Source organism: Leopardus geoffroyi, chromosome E1, assembly GCF_018350155.1.
Source record: "Leopardus geoffroyi isolate Oge1 chromosome E1, O.geoffroyi_Oge1_pat1.0, whole genome shotgun sequence".
Lineage (NCBI taxonomy): Eukaryota > Metazoa > Chordata > Mammalia > Carnivora > Felidae > Leopardus > Leopardus geoffroyi.
This window is the reverse complement of record NC_059330.1, coordinates 4,741,025-4,765,143: the sequence shown is the minus strand read 5'-3', so window position 1 is coordinate 4,765,143 and position 24,119 is coordinate 4,741,025. Positions and strand designations below refer to the sequence as shown.

The 24,119-nt window shown below is 51.6% G+C and overlaps 1 protein-coding gene across 1 annotated transcript; it reads left to right on the top strand.

Moving 5' to 3' along the window:
* The first annotated feature begins 1,862 nt into the window (after window positions 1-1,862).
* Window positions 1,863-23,464, top strand: LOC123603008 (myosin-3). The gene is made up of 40 exons (XM_045487375.1): window positions 1,863-1,984; window positions 2,588-2,798; window positions 3,142-3,285; window positions 3,719-3,875; window positions 4,317-4,344; window positions 4,922-5,030; window positions 6,152-6,244; window positions 7,024-7,087; window positions 7,166-7,264; window positions 8,072-8,175; window positions 8,262-8,400; window positions 9,049-9,167; window positions 9,251-9,400; window positions 10,146-10,316; window positions 10,419-10,725; window positions 10,841-10,911; window positions 11,514-11,601; window positions 11,686-11,803; window positions 12,203-12,326; window positions 12,416-12,552; window positions 12,646-12,901; window positions 13,098-13,340; window positions 13,432-13,608; window positions 13,718-13,863; window positions 13,944-14,034; window positions 14,461-14,850; window positions 14,953-15,079; window positions 16,438-16,556; window positions 16,715-16,911; window positions 17,541-17,724; window positions 18,396-18,561; window positions 18,834-18,958; window positions 20,132-20,440; window positions 20,561-20,764; window positions 20,851-20,976; window positions 21,873-22,043; window positions 22,135-22,239; window positions 22,408-22,503; window positions 22,614-22,751; window positions 23,310-23,464. Exons 2-40 carry the CDS (start codon window positions 2,595-2,597, stop codon window positions 23,334-23,336), a joined length of 5,823 nt encoding a protein of 1,940 aa, XP_045343331.1. The 5' UTR covers window positions 1,863-1,984; window positions 2,588-2,594; the 3' UTR covers window positions 23,337-23,464.
* Window positions 23,465-24,119: the final 655 nt, after the last annotated feature.

The following is a 24,119-nucleotide window of genomic DNA, read 5'->3' as shown; positions in this document are numbered from 1 at the left end:
CCCAAGGGTTTGGCCAGGGGGGAAAAAAGTGGGTGGGGTGAAGGAACAAACAAACAAAAATAGAAGGAGAATGGGTGAAAGTTTCAAATATACCCTTACTCTTTTTTTCTTTTAAAGTTTATTTATTTTGAGGTGGGGGGGCGCGGTCAGAGAGAGAATCCCGAGAAGGCTCCTCACTGTCAGCACAGAGCCTGACGTGGGGCTCAAACTCACAAACCATGAGATCAGGACCTGAGCCAAAGTCAAGAGCCGGACGCTCAACCAACTGAGCCGTCCAGGTGCCCCAAATACACCCTTACTCTTGTCCCGAGGTTTTATTTTTCCAATCTCAATTTGGAAACACCCGCATGTGTCAGACAGCCCCCTGCGCCCCCCCTCTCTGCAGGCCCCACTGCTCCCCCATGACCCCCACCCAGGCCAGCAGCTGGTCCTCCCCGATTAGTAATATATCTTAATAACAGCAGGTCCTTAAGCAGCTGTTGCTGAGAATACTGGGGCCAGAATAGCTCCCTGGAATTCATGTACTTGGTGGTCCTACTGGGGTTTCAAAAAGGATTAAGTTAAAAATGATCCTAATAAGGCAGAAAGTTACACGGTGAAAGCAGCAGGGGGGAGGTGACGGAGGAGTTACTATTATGGGTGTTGTTGTTGGTATTGTTCCTGGCACAAACTCTACCATCGCACAGCCTTGTCCCAGCCCTGTGTTGTGACAAAAGTCTTGCTCACAATTCCCAGAGGATTTAAGTTTTCGTCCCCTTTGCCACGCGGTGGGATGGGCTGCACTCTGGCCTCAGGGCCCAGCTCGCCCTGACCGCCAAGCGCCAGCCGCCTGTGGACCGGGCCCTCTGCAGCCAGACGGCCACTTACATCCCTGCGGGTGAGGCCGTGCCAGCCCCAAGCTCAGAGAAAGGCATCTCAAACTTCCAACCTCCACAGCTGGAAAATGGTGACGGATCCCGATCATTTCTATATATACCTGTCCCTTGGCAACGACCAAAAAAAACGTGAGGAAGGAGCTGGTTCTCGGCCTGTGGTGTCGGTCACTCTCTTTCCAAATATAGAGAAGGGCTGAGCCGTGGGCTTGGCGGGGGGCCTATAAAAGCCCAGGAGGCAGCAGCCCCTCTGTAGCTCCCTCTCTCCCGGGCGGAGGTAAGTCACAGCGCCCCTCTTGGGGGCCCTTTTCATCTCTGCGTCCCGGGGGGACACCGACTCCGAGTGGCTGGGTGCTGGTGCGGGCCCTGCCTGGCTTTGGTAAGAAATCAGTTAGATGTGGAGCTGGATCTCTCTGAGCCAAGTGGCCATCCGCCTCTGCCTCCAGCAAGCCACCGAAGCAGGGGGCCTTCAGGCCCTCCTTCCACCTCCGCACTCTCCCCTTGACCTGGTCGTCGAGCGCCCTCTTGGGCAGGAACCCGCTGCACACGCCGTGGACCGTGGCCTGTCCGTCATGGCTCGCTGTACTCCCCTGGCGTCTCTGATCCGTGCAGACGGCCAGCGGGACGCAGCGCCTTCCCTGCCCTCACCTTGCCCACCTGGGCTGTGTGTCTGTCCCGTGCCCTGTCCCCTCAAGCCCACGCTGGCTGTGCGGCCGGGAGCCAATGTCAGGGAATCTTCTCTGCTCATCGAAGTCTAGGAGACCTGCCCCTGCGGGAACCACAAGCTTCCTAACAGGGATTACGACCTTCCTGCCCAGTTCTAAATGGCAGGCCCTGCTGATAGCAGCCAGATTTGGGGGCAGCCTGGGTTCTTACTGCCTTAATGGATTACTTGTGGGTCACGTCCCACCTGCTCCTCCAGCTGCCTCTGGGCCAAGGCCCTTCCTAAGTCATTTGCCTGTTAGTCTTACTTAGTTATCCCACAGAGAGCCGTTTCAAAGCTGAACCGGATGCTCCCACGTGCCCTGACTTTGCCTTTTGCGTATTTATTGCAGGTCAGGTTTTCCACGGCTGCTGCTTCCTGCTGCCTTCCTGTGGGTGTGACTCTCCAGGTAAGAAAGGTCCAGTCCCTCTGCGGTTGGAAGGCTCCAGGTAATTCAAGGTTACCAGTTTCTCCTGCCTCCCAGTGGCCTTGAGGGCTCAGAGCCAAGAGGGCTCAGACAAGCACAACTTAGGCTGGAGAGGAAACTTCCAGACGGATGCTGGCATCTGATGCCACTTGTAGTCTTAGCAACCGAAGGAAGCAGAGGCTTCCTTGTGTGAGGAGAGAGCACCTTGAATCCAAACGGCCCCCAAATTCCTTAGTGATCTGCCACTTAGCACCCTGCCTTTGAAGAATGGCGTTTATTTGTCAAGTTTCCCTCGGCACCACCTGGGCTTCGCAGAAGAGGAAAGTGAGGTGCAGAGAGCTGCACTCGGCCCTGGGGCCCCTTCCCATCCAAGCCTCAACTAGTCAGAGCCTGGATTTCCTGTGCTCTGTGCATTTTGTGCAGAGAACCCACCGGGCAAATATGTGCACATTTGATTTTCGCAGCCCTGGGGTCCCGTGGGTGGAGCCCCGGGGAGTGAAGGGCGGCTCAGGTAGAGCCGCAGGGACTCGGGCCTGGAACGGGGTGGGGTCCCCTCCAGGGCTCACCTGCTGGTCCGCCTTCCAGTGACACCATGAGTAGTGACACTGAGATGGAAGTGTTCGGCATCGCCGCTCCTTTCCTCCGGAAGTCGGAAAAGGAGAGGATCGAGGCTCAGAACCAGCCCTTTGATGCCAAAACCTACTGCTTTGTGGTCGACTCAAAGGAGGAATACGCCAAGGGGAGAATTAAGAGTACTCAGGATGGGAAGGTCACAGTGGAAACCGAAGACAACCGGGTAAGCCTTGCGCACGCCCCCTGCAGGCCGCTGGGCCCTCTGTCCGCCCCTGGGGTCCCAGCGTCTGTGCCCCTGCCCGCGCCCACACGGCTTCCCTGGTGTCCTCAGAGAAAGCCTAGTAACGCTGGCCTCAGGCTGCAGGGTGGGCGAAGATCCCGGTTGTGGCTGGTTAAAGCGATTCGCGTTCAGGAGCCTTTGCTGACGTTCACAGCACTCTAGGGGCAACGCAGGGGTGCGGGGCTTGCCCCTTGGGATCCAGGCTGTTTGTGGGATCTAGACAGATACCTGCAGGGGGAAAAACACACAGCGGACCCCAGGTAGTCCTTGTATCTCTTCCATGCAGACCCTGGTGGTCAAACCCGAGGACGTGTATGCAATGAACCCCCCCAAGTTCGACCGGATCGAGGACATGGCCATGCTGACGCACCTGAACGAGCCAGCTGTGCTGTACAACCTCAAGGACCGGTACACCTCCTGGATGATCTATGTGAGTGCCCACGCTTCCTGGGGCATCTGATGGTGCTGGGGGGTGGGGGCAGGTGGGACATTTGTGTGGGTAACAGCATCAGAAAGCCTAGTGTTTGACTCAGCTGTCCAACAAAAGAGGGGAAATGGGAGGAGAGGATGAGGGAAGGGGTTAGAGACAGACAGCAGGTGACAGAGGAAGAGGGGACTGGGAAGAGAGGCTGGAAGCAGGGAGGGAAGGCAGGGGCAGGAAAGCCAGGCTGAGCTCCGGGTCTGGGCAGGGTCATTTGCTGGAGGGCCAGCGGCTCCCCTCTCTCAGTCATCTGCCCCATCGCTGAAGAGAAATCAGTCTCCCCTTTACAAGTTTTGCGTAAGGAAAGTGAGATAATAATAAAAGCAAAGGCTTTCACGCACACACACACACACACACACACCCCGTTTTTACACTCCCACAGACCTACTCGGGCCTCTTCTGCGTCACCGTCAACCCCTACAAGTGGCTGCCGGTGTACAACCCCGAGGTGGTGGAGGGCTACCGAGGCAAGAAGCGCCAGGAGGCCCCGCCCCACATCTTCTCCATCTCTGACAACGCCTATCAGTTCATGTTGACAGGTGCGTCTCTGGACGGGGGGATGGGAGGGGGGGCGCTGGAATGGAGGGCCAGCCTGTACCCTCCAGCACGAAGAGAGGAGGGTAGTGGGACTTAGGCTGAAAGGGTCCAGATCTTTTAGGGCCTTGCAGGGGCCCTGCTAGAGAGTTTGGGTTGAATGCAAGCATTGCGTAAAGCCTATGAAACCGACAGGTTTACGGGGTGAAAATAAAGATTGCCAATGTCATGTGGTCCAGCCTGGTTAGATGAGAAGCCACTGGCTGGTTTGAAGCAGAGCCTTACCCTCTGAGTCTTACTGTCAAAGAGGAGGCTCTTGGAGCCACCCCTGGGACCACACAGAATGCTACAGGCAAGAGGACCGGCGTAGTGAACCTGGACCTCCTGACAAAGTGGGGAAGTTCTTTCTGCCGCCATCAACTCTATTTTATTTTCTCCTCCTGCAGACCGTGAAAACCAGTCCATTCTGATCACGTAAGTGTCATAGCTGTGGCTCTTTGTCTCCAATGCAGGAGGCAAAGGTGCTGTTTACTCTGTGGATTAGAAAGGGGGCTCCTGGATGGCTCAGTCGGTTAAGTGTCTGACTCTTGATTTCAGCTCAGGTCATGATCTCACGGTTCATGGGTTCGAGCCCTGCATCAGGCTCTGCACTGACAGTGCGGAGCCTGCTTGGGATTCTCTCTCTCCCTCTCCCTATGTCCCTTAGCTGCACATTCTGTCTCTCTCAAAATAAGTAAAGAAGCCTAAACAAATTTTTTTTTAAATAGAAAGTACCTAAAGCAGAGTCTGATAAAAAGATGGAGATGGTGATGGGCAAGAGGGTATGTGCAAGGTCTCAGGAAACTGGGATCGCCCGCCGCTGGGGCAGCTCAGAAGTGATGAGGCTTCCCTGGGGCCTCTGCCTCTCTGAGTAGTTTCTCACATTGGTCTAGTAGGTGTGTGTCCGCTGTGGCTCAGGGGTATGTCCAGGCCTCTGTGTGACATCTTGGGGAGGCAGTTTATACCTACAGGACATGTTTCTTTCTCTCTCTCTTTGGGTCACAACAAATAGCGGAGAATCCGGGGCAGGGAAGACTGTGAACACCAAAAGGGTCATCCAGTACTTTGCAACAATTGCGGCTACTGGAGACTTGGCCAAGAAGAAGGACTCCAAGATGAAGGTATAGGGAAGGGGAGGGGTTTGCCATGCTTCTGCTTGTGACCGTGGTCTCAGCCTCACAGTGAGGGGTGTGAGGAGGCCACATTCCCCTCTCTTCAAGGCAAGGAGGGCAGGCTCAGACTTGAAGTCCTCAGAGAGCCCGTGACTGCAGACAACCCAGTGTGGGGTCGAGCTTACACGGCCAGATCCTGTGATTTCCTACGAAACAGGGATGTAAGGCTTAACTAAGGAAGGTCATTTGGGGAGCAGCTCAGAGAGCTTTTTCTTTTTTTCTTTTTTGATCTTTTAAATGTTTATTTCTTTTTGAGAGAGAGAGAGAGAGAGAGCACAAGTGGGGGAGGACAGAGAGAGAGGGAGACACAGAATTCAAAGCAGCTCCAGGTTCTGAGCTGTCAGCACAGAGCCCGATACAGGGCTCGAACTCACAGACCGCGAACTCACAGACCGCGAGATCATGACCTGAGCCAAAGTAGGTTTAACTGACTGAGCCACCCAGGTGCCTGGAGAGCTTTCTCTTTTTATGGCAGAATCACATGCACCAGTTTAGGAAAACTGTAGCCACACGTGCTTTTCCAAACAAACAGATGACAACAGTACAAAATGAATGCAGATGACCCAACTAACTGAAGAACCGAGGGACTGAATGAAGCATTATGGGAATTTTATATCAAGACACCCAAGTGTACCCAAGGACGGTAAAACCTTGGTTTGCGAGCAGAGTTCGTTGGAGAAACAGGCTTGTAATCCAAAGCACTCATGTTATCAAAGTGAGTTTCGAGAACCATTGGCTCAGTTGGGATCATGTGACATTGGGCATCATGTACTACTCGTATTGCAAGACACTGCTCATTTATCAAGTTAAAATTTATTAGAAGTGTTTGCTTGTCTTTCGGAACACTCACAAAACGAGTTACTCGCAATCCAAGGTTTCACTGTATTACAAAACAGCAAGAGGGTGTGAAGTGGGCCATGTTGAGGATTTGTTGGTACTTGAACTGGAAAAGTCAAGGAGGAAGGGATGGGCTCTGCCCTGAACAGCAAGGGTGGGGGGGAGTGACAGGGCCAGGGAGTGGTTCCCCCTGTCCCTTGAGGCTTCTTCCTCCCCGCGATTCCTTGCATTAGGGGACGCTGGAAGACCAAATCATCAGCGCCAACCCGTTGCTGGAGGCTTTTGGGAATGCCAAAACCGTGAGGAACGACAACTCATCTCGCTTTGTGAGTCTGAGTTTGGTTCAGCTGGGGTTTTCTCTGGGGCCCTGAGGACAGGCAATCTTCCTGTCCTCTCGGAGGCAATAGGCTGTGTGTGTGTGGGGGGGGGGGGGCTGGGGGGGAGACAGGCAATGATGGAATGGAACACAGCAACCAGACCATTTCAGATAATGATGCCTTCATGAAAAGCTCCACAAATGGGGCGTGTGATGAAGTGACTGGGGGCAGGATCTCCTTAAGACAGGAATGGTAGAAAAGGGATCTGGGGGGGGGTACTGGCCCATGAACCCCAAGATCTGCAGGATGAGGAAGTACAAAGGGAAAAGCAAGCACACTCTGGGGCGGGGGGAGACCTTATGTAGTCAAGGGACCCGAGAGTGTTCTCATGGTGGCAGCAAGGTGGGCAGGAGGTAGGTCCCAAGAGGTGGGGGAAGAGGAAGACAGAGCTCTGGTCACATGGAGGCCACAAGAAGGGGGTTGGATTTTATTCAGAAAGCTACTGAGGGATTCTGTAAGCAGGGAAGTGATATGGTTTGATTTGCATCTTGAAAAAAAAAATCACTCTGTTACCATATGACTGGATGGGGTGGGGGCCGTTTGGAGGAAATGTGGAGCAAAGGGCATGGAAGAAAGGGGGGCCCTCAAAATGGACAGAGAAGGGAGAAGGAGACATACTTAATTTTAGGTAGGGAAATAAAGCTCCTGTTCACACTGCCCAGGAGACTAGCGGGAACATTTGGAACCGCTTAGACATTGGTGTCTCTTCCTCGCCCCACCTCCCATAGGGCAAGTTCATCCGAATCCATTTTGGAACCACCGGGAAGCTGGCCTCCGCAGACATTGAAACGTGTAAGTAGATTACGGGCAGGATGGCGGCTCGGGGTGGTGGGGCCAGTTTGGAAAACAGTGCCATGTTTGTGTTCACAGATCTGCTGGAAAAATCAAGAGTGACCTTCCAGCTGAAGGCGGAGAGAAGCTACCACATCTTCTACCAGATTCTTTCAAACAAGAAGCCTGAGCTCATAGGTGAGGCGTCCGGGCTCTGGCGTCACCGGACCAAGGAGAGTCGCACCTGTATATAGGGGACTAGGTAGCCAACGGAAGAAGTTTGTTTTAGGAATAGATGTGGCTATTTTGACAGTGATGTGTCAATTTGGAAAAAAACAAAAAAACAAAAAACCAGAATCCAGTGGACAGGAACAAGATGAAACCATGACTGGATTTAGCACTGGTTCCAAAATCACCTTCTCAACAACTAGGCATTTAATTGTCCTTCCGCGCCCCCTAGTGTTCTGACGTAGGACCCAACCTCTCCCCCAAATACCGCGAGGCACCAGGACAGGATATTCACCTGGCCCCTTGTTCCACACCCGACAGAGGCTTAGGTGAGCAGGGTCTTTGCTCATTGGCTGTACTCGGCCTGCCTTCTGGTCCCAAGCCTGGAAACACGCTGCAGCCTTTCAAGGGGTTTGGAAAACCACCTGTGCTTCCCCTCCATGGGGGCTCCTCTCCTGACCCCCACTAAGCCAGTTTTCTGTATTAAATTTTCCCAACCTACACTGATATGCACCATTCATGTGCAAGGCAAGAGAACTCTAATGCTCTCTCGGGCTCCTAATCTACGTTGCCTGGGCAGGCTGCAAAGTCTTCCCTGGACTTTAAATGGTCAGCCACAGCCTGAGTAGTGGGAAGCTGTTGAAGAGATTTCTAACTCTAAGATCAATTTGGGCTCCAGCAGTGAGAACCTCAGCCCAGAATCCAGGAGCTCAAATCCACTGGGTGGATGTTTTCTTTGCACCTGGGGGACCTCTTATTTTGAATCTGTCATTTCAGAGCTGCTCCTTATTACAACCAACCCTTACGACTACCCGTTCATCAGCCAGGGTGAAATCCTGGTGGCCAGCATTGATGACGCGGAGGAGCTGTTGGCTACCGACGTAAGTAGAACAGAGGCAATACGTGTGGGGCGCCCCTCCTCCATCACGAGGGTCAGTGGACTAACATGCTGTTCTTTGAATGCCAGAGCGCCATCGACATCCTGGGCTTCACCCCAGAAGAGAAGTCTGGACTCTACAAGCTGACGGGCGCCGTGATGCACTATGGGAACATGAAGTTCAAGCAGAAGCAGCGGGAAGAGCAGGCAGAGCCTGACGGCACCGAAGGTACAAAATCACCACAACAGGACATAAGCCCGAGCTGGGGGGTGGTGGAGGGAGGAGTCCGTGGAGATCATTTGGTGCCTCGTTTGAAAGCAATTAATCCTTCTTCCACCTGGAGAGGTGGACCTCTCTGGGGCTCTGATGCCTAGCGTTACCATCCCCATTTGCTGAATCACTGGAATGGGCTTGTTTCCGAGGCAATGAGACATGACCAGGGCTTTCCGGAACCCAGTCCTACCTTTTCATAAAAGCTATCATATCCTCTGAGTGACTTGGCTTCCGTTGGCCACATACCAGCAGTTTAAAGATATGGAACATGGGTGCCTGGGTGGCTCAGTTGTTTGAGCATCCGACTTTGGCTCAGGTCATGATCTCATAGTATGAGGGTTCGAGCCCCATATCGGGCTCTGTGCTGACTGCTCAGAGCCTGGAGACTGCTCGGATTCTGTGTGTGTGTCTTTCTCTCTCTGCCCCTCCCCCACTCATGCTCTGTCTCTCAAAAACAAATAAACGTTTTTTAAAAATATAAAGATACGGAACGTAAAACAAGACAACCTTCACCAAGCTTTGAAACATCTGGATGATTTTCAGAGTGGTTCCTCTACTTTGCCAAGCCTGACGGGTGTCCCTCTGTCTTTCTTTTCCTGGCAGTGGCCGACAAAACAGCCTATCTGATGGGCCTGAACTCTTCGGACCTCCTGAAGGCTTTGTGCTTCCCCAGAGTGAAAGTTGGGAATGAGTACGTTACCAAAGGTCAAACCGTGGATCAGGTAAGTGGCTGCTTAGAGGCTGGGAGAGACACAGGCACCCGACGGCCATCACCTTCCAACCCCAGTGACCTTTCCTCTAACAGGTCCACCATGCTGTGAATGCCCTTTCCAAATCAGTTTATGAAAAGCTGTTCTTGTGGATGGTCACTCGCATCAACCAACAACTGGACACAAAGCTGCCAAGACAACACTTCATTGGTGTTTTGGACATTGCGGGCTTTGAGATCTTTGAGGTTTGTGTTCCCAGTGCTCATGTCTTCACATGGCTGTGTGTGGAGGGACTGGTCATGATGATCCTAGAGGGAACAGGTTGAGGTGAGCAACCTGTCAGAGCAGCACACCCTGTAGGGCACCGTAGGGTGGATCAGGTAGAAGAGAAGTACTTTGTGGGGTGGGGGGGCTGTATAATTTCAAGAGAGGAGGAGATGCGTGGTAAGTGGAATTTTATAAAAGACATTGTGAAGTGGATAAAAGAAAGAACTCAAATGCAATTATTGGCATAGGAAGAGCCAGCCACATAGAGAAGTTGATAAGCCAGTCACGGGATTTTCACATAAATACCCTGCTGTTCTAGGTTCTCATATAGCCATCCGTGAGAGCATATATTTTGTGTCTACAAGAGACACAAGACATGCTGGCGAATGAAAGATGAGCTTGTAGTTTGTAGAGGAAAACAGAAGGTATGTACTGTGCACCTAAGAGTAACTACAAAATAAGCAGACCGTGCTTGGTGCACAGGAGAGATCCCGACCATGGGGACTCGGGGGACAGAGAAACACCTTCCAGCTAGAAGTTAAGAGAAGTCTCCAAGGAGGAGATGTGATCTGGGCTAGACCCTGAAGAACATGCCCGTGTCGGGGGTTGGGGGGGGGGGGGAATGAATGAGTTGGCAGAGCCTGAGGCAGTGAAGAGGGAGGCTGATGGGTCTTTGGTTTTCGAAGTCTAACTTTGCACGTGAACTCTGTATTTTGGCATCAGTACAACAGCCTGGAGCAGCTGTGCATCAACTTCACCAACGAGAAGCTGCAACAGTTCTTCAACCACCACATGTTCGTGCTGGAGCAGGAGGAGTACAAGAAGGAGGGCATCGAGTGGACGTTCATCGACTTTGGGATGGACCTGGCTGCCTGCATCGAGCTCATCGAGAAGGTGTCCTGATCTGTCTACTCAGTAACCTTGTCTTGTCTACTCTGCGGCTCACTGCTGCAGCTCACGTGTGCCTTACATGCGTTTTGCTTTGCTTTAATCCAGCCTATGGGCATCTTCTCCATCCTGGAGGAGGAGTGCATGTTCCCCAAGGCCACAGACACCTCTTTCAAGAACAAGCTGTACGACCAGCACCTGGGCAAGTCCAGCAACTTCCAGAAGCCCAAGGTGGTCAAGGGCAGGGCTGAGGCCCACTTCTCGCTGATCCACTATGCGGGCACTGTGGACTACAGTGTCTCGGGCTGGCTGGAGAAGAACAAGGACCCGCTGAACGAGACCGTGGTCGGCTTATACCAGAAGTCCTCCAACAGGCTCCTGGCACACCTCTACGCCACCTTTGCTACGGCAGATGGTAACAGACTCCACAGAGCGCCTTGTGTCCATGCTATCTCCTGTGCCTCAGTTCACAGGCCCAAAAGATCCCTGTAGATCTGATAAGAGTGTGCGCCATCTTTTATGTCTTTCAGCTGACAGCGGAAAGAAGAAAGTTGCCAAGAAGAAGGGTTCTTCTTTCCAAACTGTGTCTGCCCTCTTCAGGGTAAGAAAAATACAAGTTTATTTGCTTGCAGTTGGTTTAAGCGATTGCAAAATGAGCAATGGAGACAACCTTGGTTTATTCAAGAATAGTAATGTGGTCTCAATCTGATTGCTGTTACTTGGGGAGCTGAGTGGCAGTTTGATAAAATATGAACCTATAATAATATAATAATTATATAAATATACAAATATGTAAATGAGGTGTAATGAATGTGGGTCCAGAATTTGATTATCACTTTGTACAGCAAGGAGTTGGGCTAGATGGCCTAGGGGGTGAGTCCTCAGCACAAACCTTCCAAGTTGCCAAAAGGACACAGGCAATAGCATCCCAAGCTCCCTGTGGAGCCAGACATATTTCTGGAATTGATTTCAGAGAGCATTTTGTACATGGTTAGTCTCCAGCTCACTGTGAAGCAAAAGGCTATTGTTATCGGTTACTTGCCTGTACCTCTAGCCATTGGGGTATTCAAAGAAAGAGTTAAAAGATTTCGTCCTTTACAATTCATGGTAAGTTCAAAATAGATGCCTCATTTTTCATTACGATATATCTCTGTCTCTGTAAAAGCCTACAGCAGCCTGTCAAATGTAGTCTTTTTCTTTTAGGAAAACCTCAACAAGTTGATGTCAAATTTAAGAACGACTCATCCTCACTTTGTGCGCTGTATAATCCCCAATGAAACCAAAACTCCAGGTAAGACACCTGCTGGCGCTGTACATGGTGCCCAGTTTCCAGGAGATCCTGCGTGAAGCTAATGTTTCTCACCTCTCTTCTCAGGGGCCATGGAACACAGCCTTGTCCTGCACCAGCTGCGGTGTAATGGTGTCCTGGAGGGTATCCGCATTTGCAGGAAGGGATTCCCAAATAGGATTCTGTATGGAGATTTTAAGCAAAGGTGTGTGATAAAATGTCATATATGCTTCTTGCTGAGGTGTGTAGATGCTGGGATTTGAGAGGGAGAAATACTGGTATGAAAAGGCCCGTTTCAACAGAGCAGGTACAGAGTTTCAGGTAAAATGATTGACGTACCTCCTGGCCAAGTATGTATGCACTTCTTTCTTCCATGTTTTCTCAAGAGCTTGTCTGATATCCAATATGGCAGAAAAAAACCTTCCCTGAGAATCAGGAGGCTTGGGTTAAAGGCCATCACCCAGCAGTGTGACTGTGTGCGAGTTTCTTTCCCTCTCTGGACCTTGGCCTTCTTGCCTATTAGGAGAGAGGCCCAGACTAGTTGGTCTCCAAGGTTTACATCTTTGCTGATGGTCTATGATTGTCCCTGTATCTACAATGGCAGATACCGAGTGCTGAATGCCAGCGCAATCCCTGAGGGACAATTCATCGACAGCAAGAAGGCTTGTGAGAAGCTGCTGGCATCCATCGATATTGACCACACTCAGTACAAATTTGGGCATACCAAGGTAATGCCTTGGTTCTGACAGATGCTGGCCCATAGTCCCTTTTAGACTTCTCCAGCACACAGACTCATATCATCCTTCTCCCCTGGAAGGTGTTCTTCAAGGCTGGCTTGCTGGGAACGCTGGAAGAAATGCGGGATGACCGCCTGGCCAAACTGATCACCCGGACACAAGCGGTGTGCAGGGGGTTTCTCATGCGTGTGGAATTCCAGAAGATGGTGCAGAGAAGGTCGAGGAGGGTCTCTGTTCAAGCATGAGCCCTTTGGGGAAGGCGGCGGTGGGGGGGGGTGTCTCCTGGAAATAATCAATGTTTTCTTTTCAGGGAGTCCATCTTCTGTATCCAGTACAACGTCCGTGCCTTCATGAACGTCAAGCACTGGCCCTGGATGAAACTCTTCTTCAAGATCAAGCCCCTCCTCAAGAGCGCAGAGACCGAGAAGGAGATGGCCACCATGAAGGAGGAGTTTCAGAAAACCAAAGACGAACTCGCCAAGTCAGAGGCGAAGAGGAAGGAACTGGAGGAAAAATTGGTGACTCTAGTACAAGAGAAGAATGACCTACAGCTCCAAGTGCAAGCTGTGAGTGTCCAGAATTTTTTTTTAAACTTTTCTTGTAGATTTGATTATTTAGAAAAACTGGACTTGGGGTGGGATTTTTGATTTTTAGTTGGGGTGCTTCATAAAGGACTTCATGTATACCAAGGTGTTGGAAATGTCACAAACCTTATCTCATCAAAGGAAGTCATGATTCTTTTTTTTTTTTTTTTTTTTTAAGGAAAGTGAAAACTTGTTGGATGCAGAGGAAAGGTGTGACCAGCTGATCAAAGCCAAATTCCAGCTGGAGGCCAAGATCAAGGAGGTGACTGAGAGAGCTGAGGATGAGGAGGAGATCAACGCTGAGCTGACGGCCAAGAAGAGGAAACTGGAGGACGAGTGTTCAGAGCTCAAGAAAGACATCGATGACCTTGAGCTGACCCTGGCCAAGGTTGAAAAGGAGAAGCATGCCACAGAGAACAAGGTACTCTCTCTCCGTGGGTCTTTCCAGCTTCGTGTAGTCCTTGCGAACCAGCCTTTATTTCTTCTTCTAATTGCTTGTGGCCTCTTCTTAGGTTAAAAACCTTACTGAAGAACTTGCTGGGTTGGATGAAACCATTGCAAAGCTGACCAGGGAGAAGAAGGCCCTCCAAGAGGCCCACCAGCAGACCCTGGATGACCTCCAAGCCGAAGAGGACAAAGTCAACTCTCTGAGCAAAATCAAGAGCAAATTGGAGCAGCAAGTTGATGATGTAAGGAAATAGTACTAATTGGGAGTCCCAGAACTTCAGGGTTGGAAGAACCCCCCAAATCCTCTGGTGCAGAGCATTTGTTCTCAAAAGGATATGGTGTCCTTTTCAGCTGGAAAGCTCCCTAGAACAAGAAAAGAAGCTCCGTGTAGATCTGGAAAGGAACAAAAGGAAGCTGGAGGGAGACTTGAAGCTTGCCCAAGAGTCCATATTAGATCTGGAGAGCGATAAGCAGCAGCTGGATGAAAGGCTCAAGAAGTAGGTCCTAAAACCACTGCTTTCAGTCTTCCAAGTCTCTGGCTGGTCTGTCTTCACGCATTCTACATTTCCCTCCACAGGAAGGATTTCGAATACAGTCAGCTGCAGAGCAAAATGGAAGATGAGCAGACTCTGGGCCTCCAGTTTCAGAAGAAGATCAAAGAGCTACAGGTAGGAGGAATCCTGGACTTTTCTTTCACATGAAGGTCGCCCACTGTAGGCTGGGTGCCGCCTGCTGTAAGCCATTGTGAGCAGGTGGGCAGGACCATGGGAATGCCCGCCTCATTGTTGCCTTTCTGCTAGGCTGACCCAGCAGCGATGAGCAATTTTTCCATAGTTTAAAATAAAATACATAACAAAGGTGTTTGGGGTCAACGTGTAGTTGAAGGGAGAATATCCTGGGTTGGTCACTGCAGAGGTAATGACCACACTGGGGCAGGAAAAACTTGTATTAAAGGAAACGAGCAACATTTCCTCCTATAGGAGAAGCTTAAACTTTGGTTTATCTAATGAGAATGGAAACTAGCCCATGCTTGACATGCAGGGTGAGTCACTCTAGGGACTGACTGCCCATGGGTGAATGGCTGCCCTCCACAGGCTCGGATTGAGGAACTGGAAGAAGAGATTGAGGCAGAGCGGGCAACCCGTGCAAAGACAGAGAAGCAGCGCAGCGACTACGCCCGGGAACTGGAGGAGCTGAGCGAGAGGCTGGAGGAGGCGGGAGGCGTCACCTCCACCCAGATCGAGCTGAACAAGAAGCGGGAGGCCGAGTTCCAGAAGATGCGCAGGGACCTGGAGGAGGCCACCCTGCAACACGAAGCCACGGCGGCCACCCTGAGGAAGAAGCACGCGGACAGCATGGCCGAGCTGGGGGAGCACATAGACAACCTACAGAGGGTCAAGCAGAAGCTGGAGAAGGAGAAGAGCGAATTGAAGATGGAGATCGACGACCTGGCCAGCAATGTGGAGAGCGTGTCTAAATCGAAGGTGCTCTGGCAGGACGGGGCCCAGTGCTTTTGCGGAGAGCCGCCTCTGGGTCTTTGCGGTCTGAATACGGACTTGGTTCTCTCCCCCTTCTCAATCCTTTAGGCCAATCTGGATAAAATATGCCGAACTCTGGAGGATCAGTTAAGCGAGGCCAGGGGCAAGAACGAGGAAATTCAAAGGAGCATGAGCGAGCTGGCCACACAGAAGTCCCGTCTGCAGACAGAGGCTGGTGAGCGATGGGATGGGAGGGGCCATGCCTTCTGGTCGCCTATGGTGGGGGGCGACTGGTCGACAGGAAAGGGCAGCACTGTGTGGGGAGAACCTCTAGGAAAGCATATTATCAGAGAAAAGCCATTAGAATAACAAAAAAGGGATCATTCAAAATATCATGAAGGGGGGCACCATTGAGAGTTCAGTAAACACAGGGGTGAAGAGAAGCAGACCAGAATGAGAAGGGATCCAGAACATCACCTGGTTCAAGCTCTTTCAACACTAATAATACCTTGCATCAAGAAGGATCTAAATGTCAGAAACAGGACTAGAAATAAGGCTCTTGGCTCTTCCATATCTTGCCACGCACGAATTCAGATATGTGGTATGCAGTCAAGTGTTTCAGACAATAGATCAAGAAACACGGCCGGTTTGGATAGGCTCCTGCTGCGTAGTAGTGGAAATACAGGGAAACATTATCTGGGGCTTTCACCTAGGAAATGTGCCCTGCCCCCAGCCCTGCTCCTCCAGCCCATCATCCCTGTGAATCAGTCAATCCTTTGCTAGCAGCCACGACCAACACAGGGAAGAAGAGAGGCTCAGTTGCCACTTTGTATAATAACCTTGGGAATTTCTTGGGAATTCACCTCTGGAGTCATAAGGCCTCTCCCCCCACCTCCCCCCTCTTCCCTCCGCAGAAGCATATAAACCTCAACCTACCACCTTTACTCAAGAGTCTAACCTCAAATTACTAGCTGTAAAGTTCTAAGAAAGCATTAGTTTTCTTTCATGGCAAACCAACAAACAGCTGGAAATACTAGCCACTGGAAGGTCTGATGGGTGTTTTTAGGTGGTAATGGTTGTTTCTTTTTAAATGTTTTATTTATCTTTGAGAGAGAGAGAGGGAGAGAGTGCAAGTTGGGGGGGGGGGCAGAGAGAGAGGGAGACACAGAATTCTAAGCAGGCTCCAGACTCTGAGCTGTCAGCACAGAGCCCGATGTGGGGCTTGAACCCACGAACTGTGAGATCATGACCGGAGCCGAAGTTGGATGCTTAACCGACTGAGCCACACAGGTGTCCCTAGGTGGTAATGTTTAAATTTACAATTGTTCTCAATGGGTTTTATTGGCAAAAGTCACCCCAAGCTTCTAGGAGTTTATGACAATATCTTATCAGTTGTGTCTTTGGTTTCCTTTTCATGGACACCTCTCTTCTCCCCTAAGAAAGGACCACACCTGCTCATTTAGTCTCTCCCCAGATCTTAGCACAGTGCCTTACACATAGCAGGAACTTGATGAATGAATGAATGAATGAATGAATGAATGAATGAATGAATGAAAAAGTGAATAAAATGAAAATATCTCCTTCTGGACACAGGTGAGCTGAGTCGTCAACTGGAAGAAAAGGAAAGCATAGTGTCCCAACTTTCCAGGAGCAAGCAAGCATTTACCCAGCAAATAGAGGAGCTCAAGAGGCAGTTAGAGGAAGAAAGTAAGGTAGGAAATCCAAGGGAGTGCTTCTTTGATCTCCTCTTCCATTACCACCTGTGGGAAAACACGGCAACTTGACTCAGGAGGCGATGGTAGCAGGGTCACGGTGCGAGACGCCAAAATGCTAATCCACTGGGGGCTCTCCTCTTCCTTGACTCTTGCAGGCCAAGAACGCGCTGGCCCACGCCCTGCAGTCCTCCCGCCACGACTGTGACCTGCTGCGGGAACAGTACGAGGAGGAGCAGGAGGGCAAGGCCGAGCTGCAGAGGGCGCTGTCCAAGGCCAACAGTGAGGTGGCCCAGTGGAGGACCAAATACGAGACGGACGCCATCCAGCGCACAGAGGAGCTGGAGGAGGCCAAGTACGCAACTCCATTTGCCTTTAGAGGAATGAGAACTCTCAAATGATACTGACAGAGGGCACTGACTTTAGAACTATGTACTTGGGAATGGTTTTGTTACATTACTAGGTGTTCCCTCACCTCTTTTTTCTTTTGTATGTTTATTTATTTTTGAGAGAGAGAGAAACAGAATGCAAGCAGGGGAGGGGCAGAGAGAGAGAGAGAGAGAGAGAGGGAGACACAGAATCCGAAGCAGGCTCCAGGCTCTGAGCTGTCAGCACGGAGCCCGTCGCGGGGCTCGAACTCCCAGACCGCGAGATCATGAGCTGAGCCAAAGTCAGACGCTCAACCGACTGAGCTACCCAGGCGCCCCTTCCCTCACCTCTCTTAATATCTTTTAATGTGGCACTGCGTGTGCCATTGGAGGGACCTGGCAGCAGCACATTTCATGAAGACAAACAACCTTGATCTTGGTTAGAGACAAGGCAGGTTACTGATCACTGTGCTTTAGCAGACAGGAAACTCTCCTGGGCTTATGAAAACAGGCGGCTGTTTGAGTCACACAGATGAGTGCTTCCAACTTGATGAATAGTGCTGTTGAGGAGGATTGAGATTTAAATAGCATCTGCTTCTCTTTCATATTCTTTAAGGAAAAAACTTGCTCAGCGCCTTCAAGACTCTGAGGAACAGGTTGAGGCAGTGAATGCTAAGTGCGCCTCCTTGGAGAAGACCAAGCAGAGGCTGCAGGGAGAAGTCGAGGACCTGATGGTCGACGTTGAAAGAGCCAACTCCATGGCCGCCGCTCTGGACAAGAAGCAGAGGAACTTTGACAAGGTGTGGGGTCAGTGCCATGCAAGCTGCACGCTTGGTGTTGGGGACTCCCTTGTAGTCCTGGGAGGCTGGGTCCCAGTCCTGATCGGCCCGACCGGCAGCGTGACCTTGGGCAAGTCCTGAACTTCACCGGGCTGGCTTTTCCTCCTGTGTAAAATGAAACGGGCATGGGTTGGGGGTGGAGGCCCCTCTCAAGCATTGTCGGGGGAGACAAACCGGTTGCTACAGTGTTGTTCCGTTCCATACGTTGCCGTTCCCCACACTGCTGGTGTGTCTGGGGGGGGGCTGACACGAGGGAATCTAACTCGGGTCCCTTCGGGAGGCTCTCTGGAAGCCTCTCTTTTAGTAGGACACTAAGGTTGACTTGAACCAAAGTTTTAAGGAAATCTTTAGAAGTTCAGGGCCATTCTCCTATTAAGAAAAGGGCAGAGAATTCCTTCTCAAAGGATCCATGGGCTTTTTAGAGATGGCAACTGTTGCTGATCTGTTACTGATCTCGGGTATATTTGTGGGAGGAAATCTCCATCAGTCAGATAATCAGGAACAAGGAACTAAGGCAACAGATGGTATTGAGTGAAGCCGCACTTTTAGGCTTAGCTACCTGCACGCTTCTGTTTAGTTCGGGGCTTGGAGAAGAGCTGAGGAAGGGGACCGCTTCCATGCCTGTGTTCCAGGTGCTAGCCGAATGGAAAACCAAGTGCGAGGAGAGCCAGACAGAGCTGGAGGCATCTCTGAAGGAGTCCCGGTCCTTGAGCACCGAGCTCTTCAAACTAAAAAATGCCTACGAGGAAGCCTTGGATCACCTGGAAACCGTGAGACGAGAGAACAAGAATTTGGAGCGTAAGCAGCTCTAGACAGCCTGCCGCCTGCCTTGGTGCTGTCGCCGGGGCGGGCCTGGCTTCGGGACGCAAATCCCTGCTCGCGTGTCCTTCTGAGCATGTCCAGAAAGCGCTCGTCACCCGCTGGGGTGACTGAGGAGCTCTTGTCTGTCTGTCCGGTGTCTTGTCTCTGGGAAACAGCCACCTTAGAACCAGGACGGGCTGGTTACAGGGCCTCCCGCAGGTGCTTGTGGGGAGGCGCTCACGTGCAAACCCAAACTGATTTCTTTGCAGAGGAGATAGCAGATCTCACGGAGCAAATTGCTGAAAATGGGAAGACCATCCACGAACTGGAGAAATCAAGGAAGCAGATCGAACTGGAAAAGGCAGACATCCAGCTGGCTCTTGAGGAAGCGGAGGTGAGCAGACACCGGGCAGGCAGCCGTGGGGACAGCTCCCACCAGCGATGCCCGCTGGCCTCGCCCCGTGTCACCCTTCCCATCTCTGCCAAGCCACCATCCTGATGCCGGCTCCTTTCCTATCTGCCGGCATGAAACAACCCCTGTGGACTATCTTGGATTCACTGGGGAAAAATCATTACATTAAGATAGGTCTAAAAGTGAGATCTTGCAGAATCTTAGATGAATTTAAAGCATCCATAAGGCGCTTTATGCCCCTAAGGGATAGGATGATTTAAATGCTATTACTGTTTGATCAGATAATAAAAAACAAACAGCAGTGAAACAGACATGATTTCTGCACTGAAGTTAAAAAGGAAATTTTTAATTTATTTAAAAAATTTTTTTTCAACGTTTTATTTATTTTTGGGACAGAGAGAGACACAGCATGAATGGGGGAGGGGCAGAGAGAGAGGGAGACACAGAATCGGAAACAGGCTCCAGGCTCTGAGCCATCAGCCCAGAGCCTGACGCGGGGCTCGAACTCACGGACCGCGAGATCGTGACCTGGCTGAAGTCAGACGCTTTAATTTATTTTTAAATTTATTTTTAATATAATTTATGGTCAAATTGGCTAACATACCATGTGTAAAGTGTGCTTTTGGTTTTGAGGGCAGATTCCTGTGGTTCATCACTTACATACAACACCCAGTGTTCATCTCAGTGAGTGCCCTCCTCAATGCCCATCACCCACTTTCCCCTCTCCCCCACCCTCCCATCAACGCCCAATTTGTTCTCTGTATTTAAGAGTCTCTTAGGGTTTGCCTCCCTCCCTCTCTGTCTGTAACTATTTTCCCCCTCCCTTCCCCCACGGACTTCTGTTAAGTTTCTCAAGATCCACATATGCATGAAAACATTCGATATCTGTCCTTGTCTGACTGACTTATTTCACTCAGCATAATACCCTCCAGTTCCATCCACGTTGTTGCAAACGGCAAGGTTTCATTCTTTCTCATTGCCAAGTAGTATTCCATTGTATATAGAAACCACATCTTTTTCATCCATTCACCAGAATTTTTTAAAAGATAGTTTTGAATGCTGTTGAGTTACGGTTATGAAATGCCCCCACAAAGGGTGACGTAGCAGACTCTGTTCCCTCACGGGCACTGTTTCCTGTGTTTTTCTTCTCCCAAGGCCGCCCTCGAGCACGAAGAGGCCAAAATCCTCCGAATCCAGCTTGAACTGACACAGGTGAAATCAGAAATCGACAGAAAGATCGCCGAGAAAGACGAAGAGATTGAGCAGCTGAAGAGAAACTACCAGAGGACGGTGGAGACCATGCAGAGCGCCCTGGACGCCGAAGTGCGCAGCAGGAACGAGGCCATCAGGATCAAGAAGAAGATGGAGGGGGACCTGAATGAAATCGAGGTCCAGCTGAGCCACGCCAACCGCCAGGCTGCGGAGACCCTCAAGCACCTCCGGAGTGTCCAAGGGCAGCTGAAGGTTTGGGACGGCTCGTTGGCGGGACAGCCTCTCCCGTCCGCAAGCGCTCAGAGACGTCGACTAGACTCGTGGCCCTCATGCCTCGACGCCAACGAGACGTTTCCTTTACTCTCTGCCTAGGACACCCAGCTGCACCTAGACGACGCGCTCCGGGGCCAGGACGACCTCAAGGAGCAGCTGGCCATGGTGGAGCGCAGGGCCAACCTGCTGCAGGCTGAGGTCGAGGAGCTGCGGGCGACCCTGGAGCAGACGGAGAGGGCTCGGAAGCTGGCCGAGCAGGAGCTCCTGGACGCCAACGAGAGGGTGCAGCTGCTTCACACCCAGGTGAGGGGTGGGCGGGCGGGCCGGCGGAGGGGAAGAGACCCGGGCCTGACCTGCGCCGGGTGACACGGCCCTCCTCCCCGCCCTAGAACACCAGCCTCATCCACACCAAGAAGAAGCTGGAGACGGACCTCACGCAGCTCCAGAGCGAGGTTGAAGATGCCAGCAGGGACGCCAGGAATGCGGAAGAGAAGGCCAAGAAGGCCATCACAGACGTAAGGCTCTCCTGTGCTGTCCCTGTGGGGTGGCCAAATCTGCGTTTCATTAAAGCCCCTCCTTCTCCCAAGCCTGAGATAGTTCCCACCAGACAGCTCTGGTGGGCCTCTCCGGGGGGAACACATGGGGTGCATTCTGCTCCCAAATTGCAATCTGCCTCCCCTCCGTCCGACTCAGCACATCCCCTCTGCACATTTAAAAGGCCAATGTGATAAATAATGGGGCAAAGAAAAAAAAAAAAAAAAAGACTGGAAAGGATTACAGTCTATTTCTAAGGCCCACAGACAGGTATGCTGTTCTCTCCTTCAACATCTCACTTGCTGCAGACATGAAAATGAAACTCTGAGATGTCACTATCTCACCAAATGTCACCTGGCCTGGCCTGAAGCCGCCTGGGCCTGAGCGGGCTTGTCCCCACCAGACACAGCTCCCACAGTGCCACCTGATGCTTGTGGGGACCACCGCAGCCCTGCTCGCCCACGCCTCCATTCCCTACCCACCTTCCCTTCAGCTCACTATCCCCAAACCTGCACTGCGGGTACCGACTCGGTCTTCTGCAGGTCTCAGATTCCTTTGAAGACACACGCTGGTGATAATGAAGCAAAGAATTTCCTGGGGTGGTGAGGAAGGTCCCAGGGAGGCCAGTGTCAGAAAGGGAAGAGCCCATTTTCCATCCAGTCCCCGCAGGTCGTGTTAGTCGGGTTACTTTGTGTACTTGGTGTAGCTCTTCTCATGCTCCATTGTGGAAGAGTGGACTGAGGGGCCGCCTCGTCCCTCGTCCCTCGTCCTTTTTCTCCAGCACGACTCTGGTCCTTGGGTACCCAGGTTCCGGTAGCTCCAGGGCACCTGACCTTTGTATGCATCTTGGTGGGTTTGTGGTGTGACGCAATTGCAGGCGGCCATGATGGCCGAGGAGCTGAAGAAGGAGCAGGACACCAGCGCCCACCTGGAGCGGATGAAGAAGAACCTGGAGCAGACGGTGAAGGACCTTCAGCACCGTCTGGACGAGGCTGAGCAGCTGGCCCTGAAGGGCGGGAAGAAGCAGATCCAGAAACTGGAGACGCGGGTACCTGTGGGAGGAAGCCCTGGTCGAGCCTCTGGCCTCAACCGCTCGTTCTCCAGCCCCGGACGGACTAACTTCCCACCCGTTTCTGCAGATCCGGGAGCTGGAGTTTGAGCTCGAAGGGGAGCAGAAGAAGAACACAGAGTCCGTCAAGGGCCTGAGGAAATATGAGCGGCGGGTCAAAGAGTTAACCTACCAGGTAAGTGAAAGAAAGCATTTCTGCAAAGCGTTTTCTCTGCAAAGCGCAAACACCGCCCTGGGTTCCCGCTCCAGAATACAGGAAGCAACCCAGTGCCCCAGAGAAAGTGGCCAGACCTCGTGCAACTCTGCCCCCTCCTCTAGCCGCACGCTGTGTCCTTGCTTTTAGAGTGAAGAGGACAGGAAGAACGTGCTGAGGTTGCAGGATCTGGTGGATAAGCTTCAAGTGAAAGTCAAATCCTACAAGAGGCAGGCCGAGGAGGCTGTAAGTCAGGCACACACTGTGATTTTCCAACAGCAGCCTGGCCTGTCCCTCACAGGGAGCTCTGAGACAGGCGCGCGCTCACCTTCCTTGCCTGGGCTCTTTGGTTTTAGGATGAACAAGCCAATGCGCATCTCACCAAATTCCGCAAAGCTCAGCACGAGCTCGAGGAGGCGGAGGAACGTGCTGATATTGCAGAATCTCAAGTCAACAAGCTTCGCGCCAAGACCCGAGACTTCACCTCCAGCAGGGTGAGTGGTCCCCGTGGACACTAGACGGAGAGCGGCAGGTGTAGGCGAGGGTTGTGGCTCCGGGGCACCTGGGAAGAACCCACAGTGATGCAGACACTTTGGAGCTGGAAGGAACCTTGGAGGAGCCTTTACTTTAGAACTGGTCAGTCTCAGGCACAGGAAAGCAAGGGGTCTGCTTGAAGTCATTTAGCTAAGATGAGTCTCACTGGAACACAAGTTTGCACTAAAACACCATCCTGAAAAGGAAGGAGCGTTTTCCTGCTGAGATCTTTCAGACGCCCTCTGCTGGCGCTGGTCTTCATTCACTGCACCTGTAGGCAAATAACCACAGGTACCAGGTCCCTGAGGATGGGGCTTGTTCCCTGGGGGCCAGTTTCTCAGGCTACGGGGTGACTGCCTCCATGGATGCAGTCGTGTATTCTCCTGAGGTCCAAAAAATATCCTGTGTCCTCCTGAAAAACCCAAGCAAGCAACTCCCTGGTGCTTGTGGGGAGAGGGGTCAGGAGGAAATGTGTCTCTGCTGTCTGACGCAACTCAAAGTGCCCACTCTCTTTCCAGATGGTGGTCCATGAGAGTGAAGAGTGAGCAGCTCTCTTCTGGAACAGGGCAGAAAATATGCAAAATGTGTATTTTCATGGTTCCTGGCCATTACAGTTAATTCCCATGTGGCTGCTTCTTCTCATGCATTAAACTTTGCTTCCTTTTCAACTTAAGGCTGTAGCATTGTGTTTGTTTTCTCTTCCCTGTGTGGAAATGGTTCATTGCTTGGGGATTTCTATGCCTAATGTTGAAATCTCCGTAGGCAGATGGCTTGACAAACTCCTCTGATGTGTGTATTTGGGAACAGAGGAAGATAGCTTTTTTTTAAAAAATTAATTAATTAATTAATTAATTTATCCATTAAAAAAATTTTTTTTAGTGGCGCCTGGGTGGCGCAGTCGGTTAAGCGTCCGACTTCGGCCAGGTCACGATCTCGCGGTCTGTGAGTTCGAGCCCCGCGTCGGGCTCTGGGCTGATGGCTCAGAGCCTGGAGCCTGTTTCCGATTCTGTGTCTCCCTCTCTCTCTGCCCCTCCCCCGTTCATGCTCTGTCTCTCTCTGTCCCAAAAATAAATAAACGTTGAAAAAAAAATTTTTTTTAATGTTTATTTTTGAGGGAGAGAGAGAAAGAGAGAGAGAGAGAGCACAAGCAGGGGAGAGGCAGAGGGGGCGGGGAGACCCAGAATCGGAAGCAGGCTCAGGCTCCGAGCTGTCAGCACAGAGCCCCACGTGGGGCTCGAACCCACAAATCGCGACATCGTGACCTGAGCAGAAGTCGGCCGCTTAACCAACTGAGCCACCCAGGTGCCCCAAGACTGCTTTTAAATATG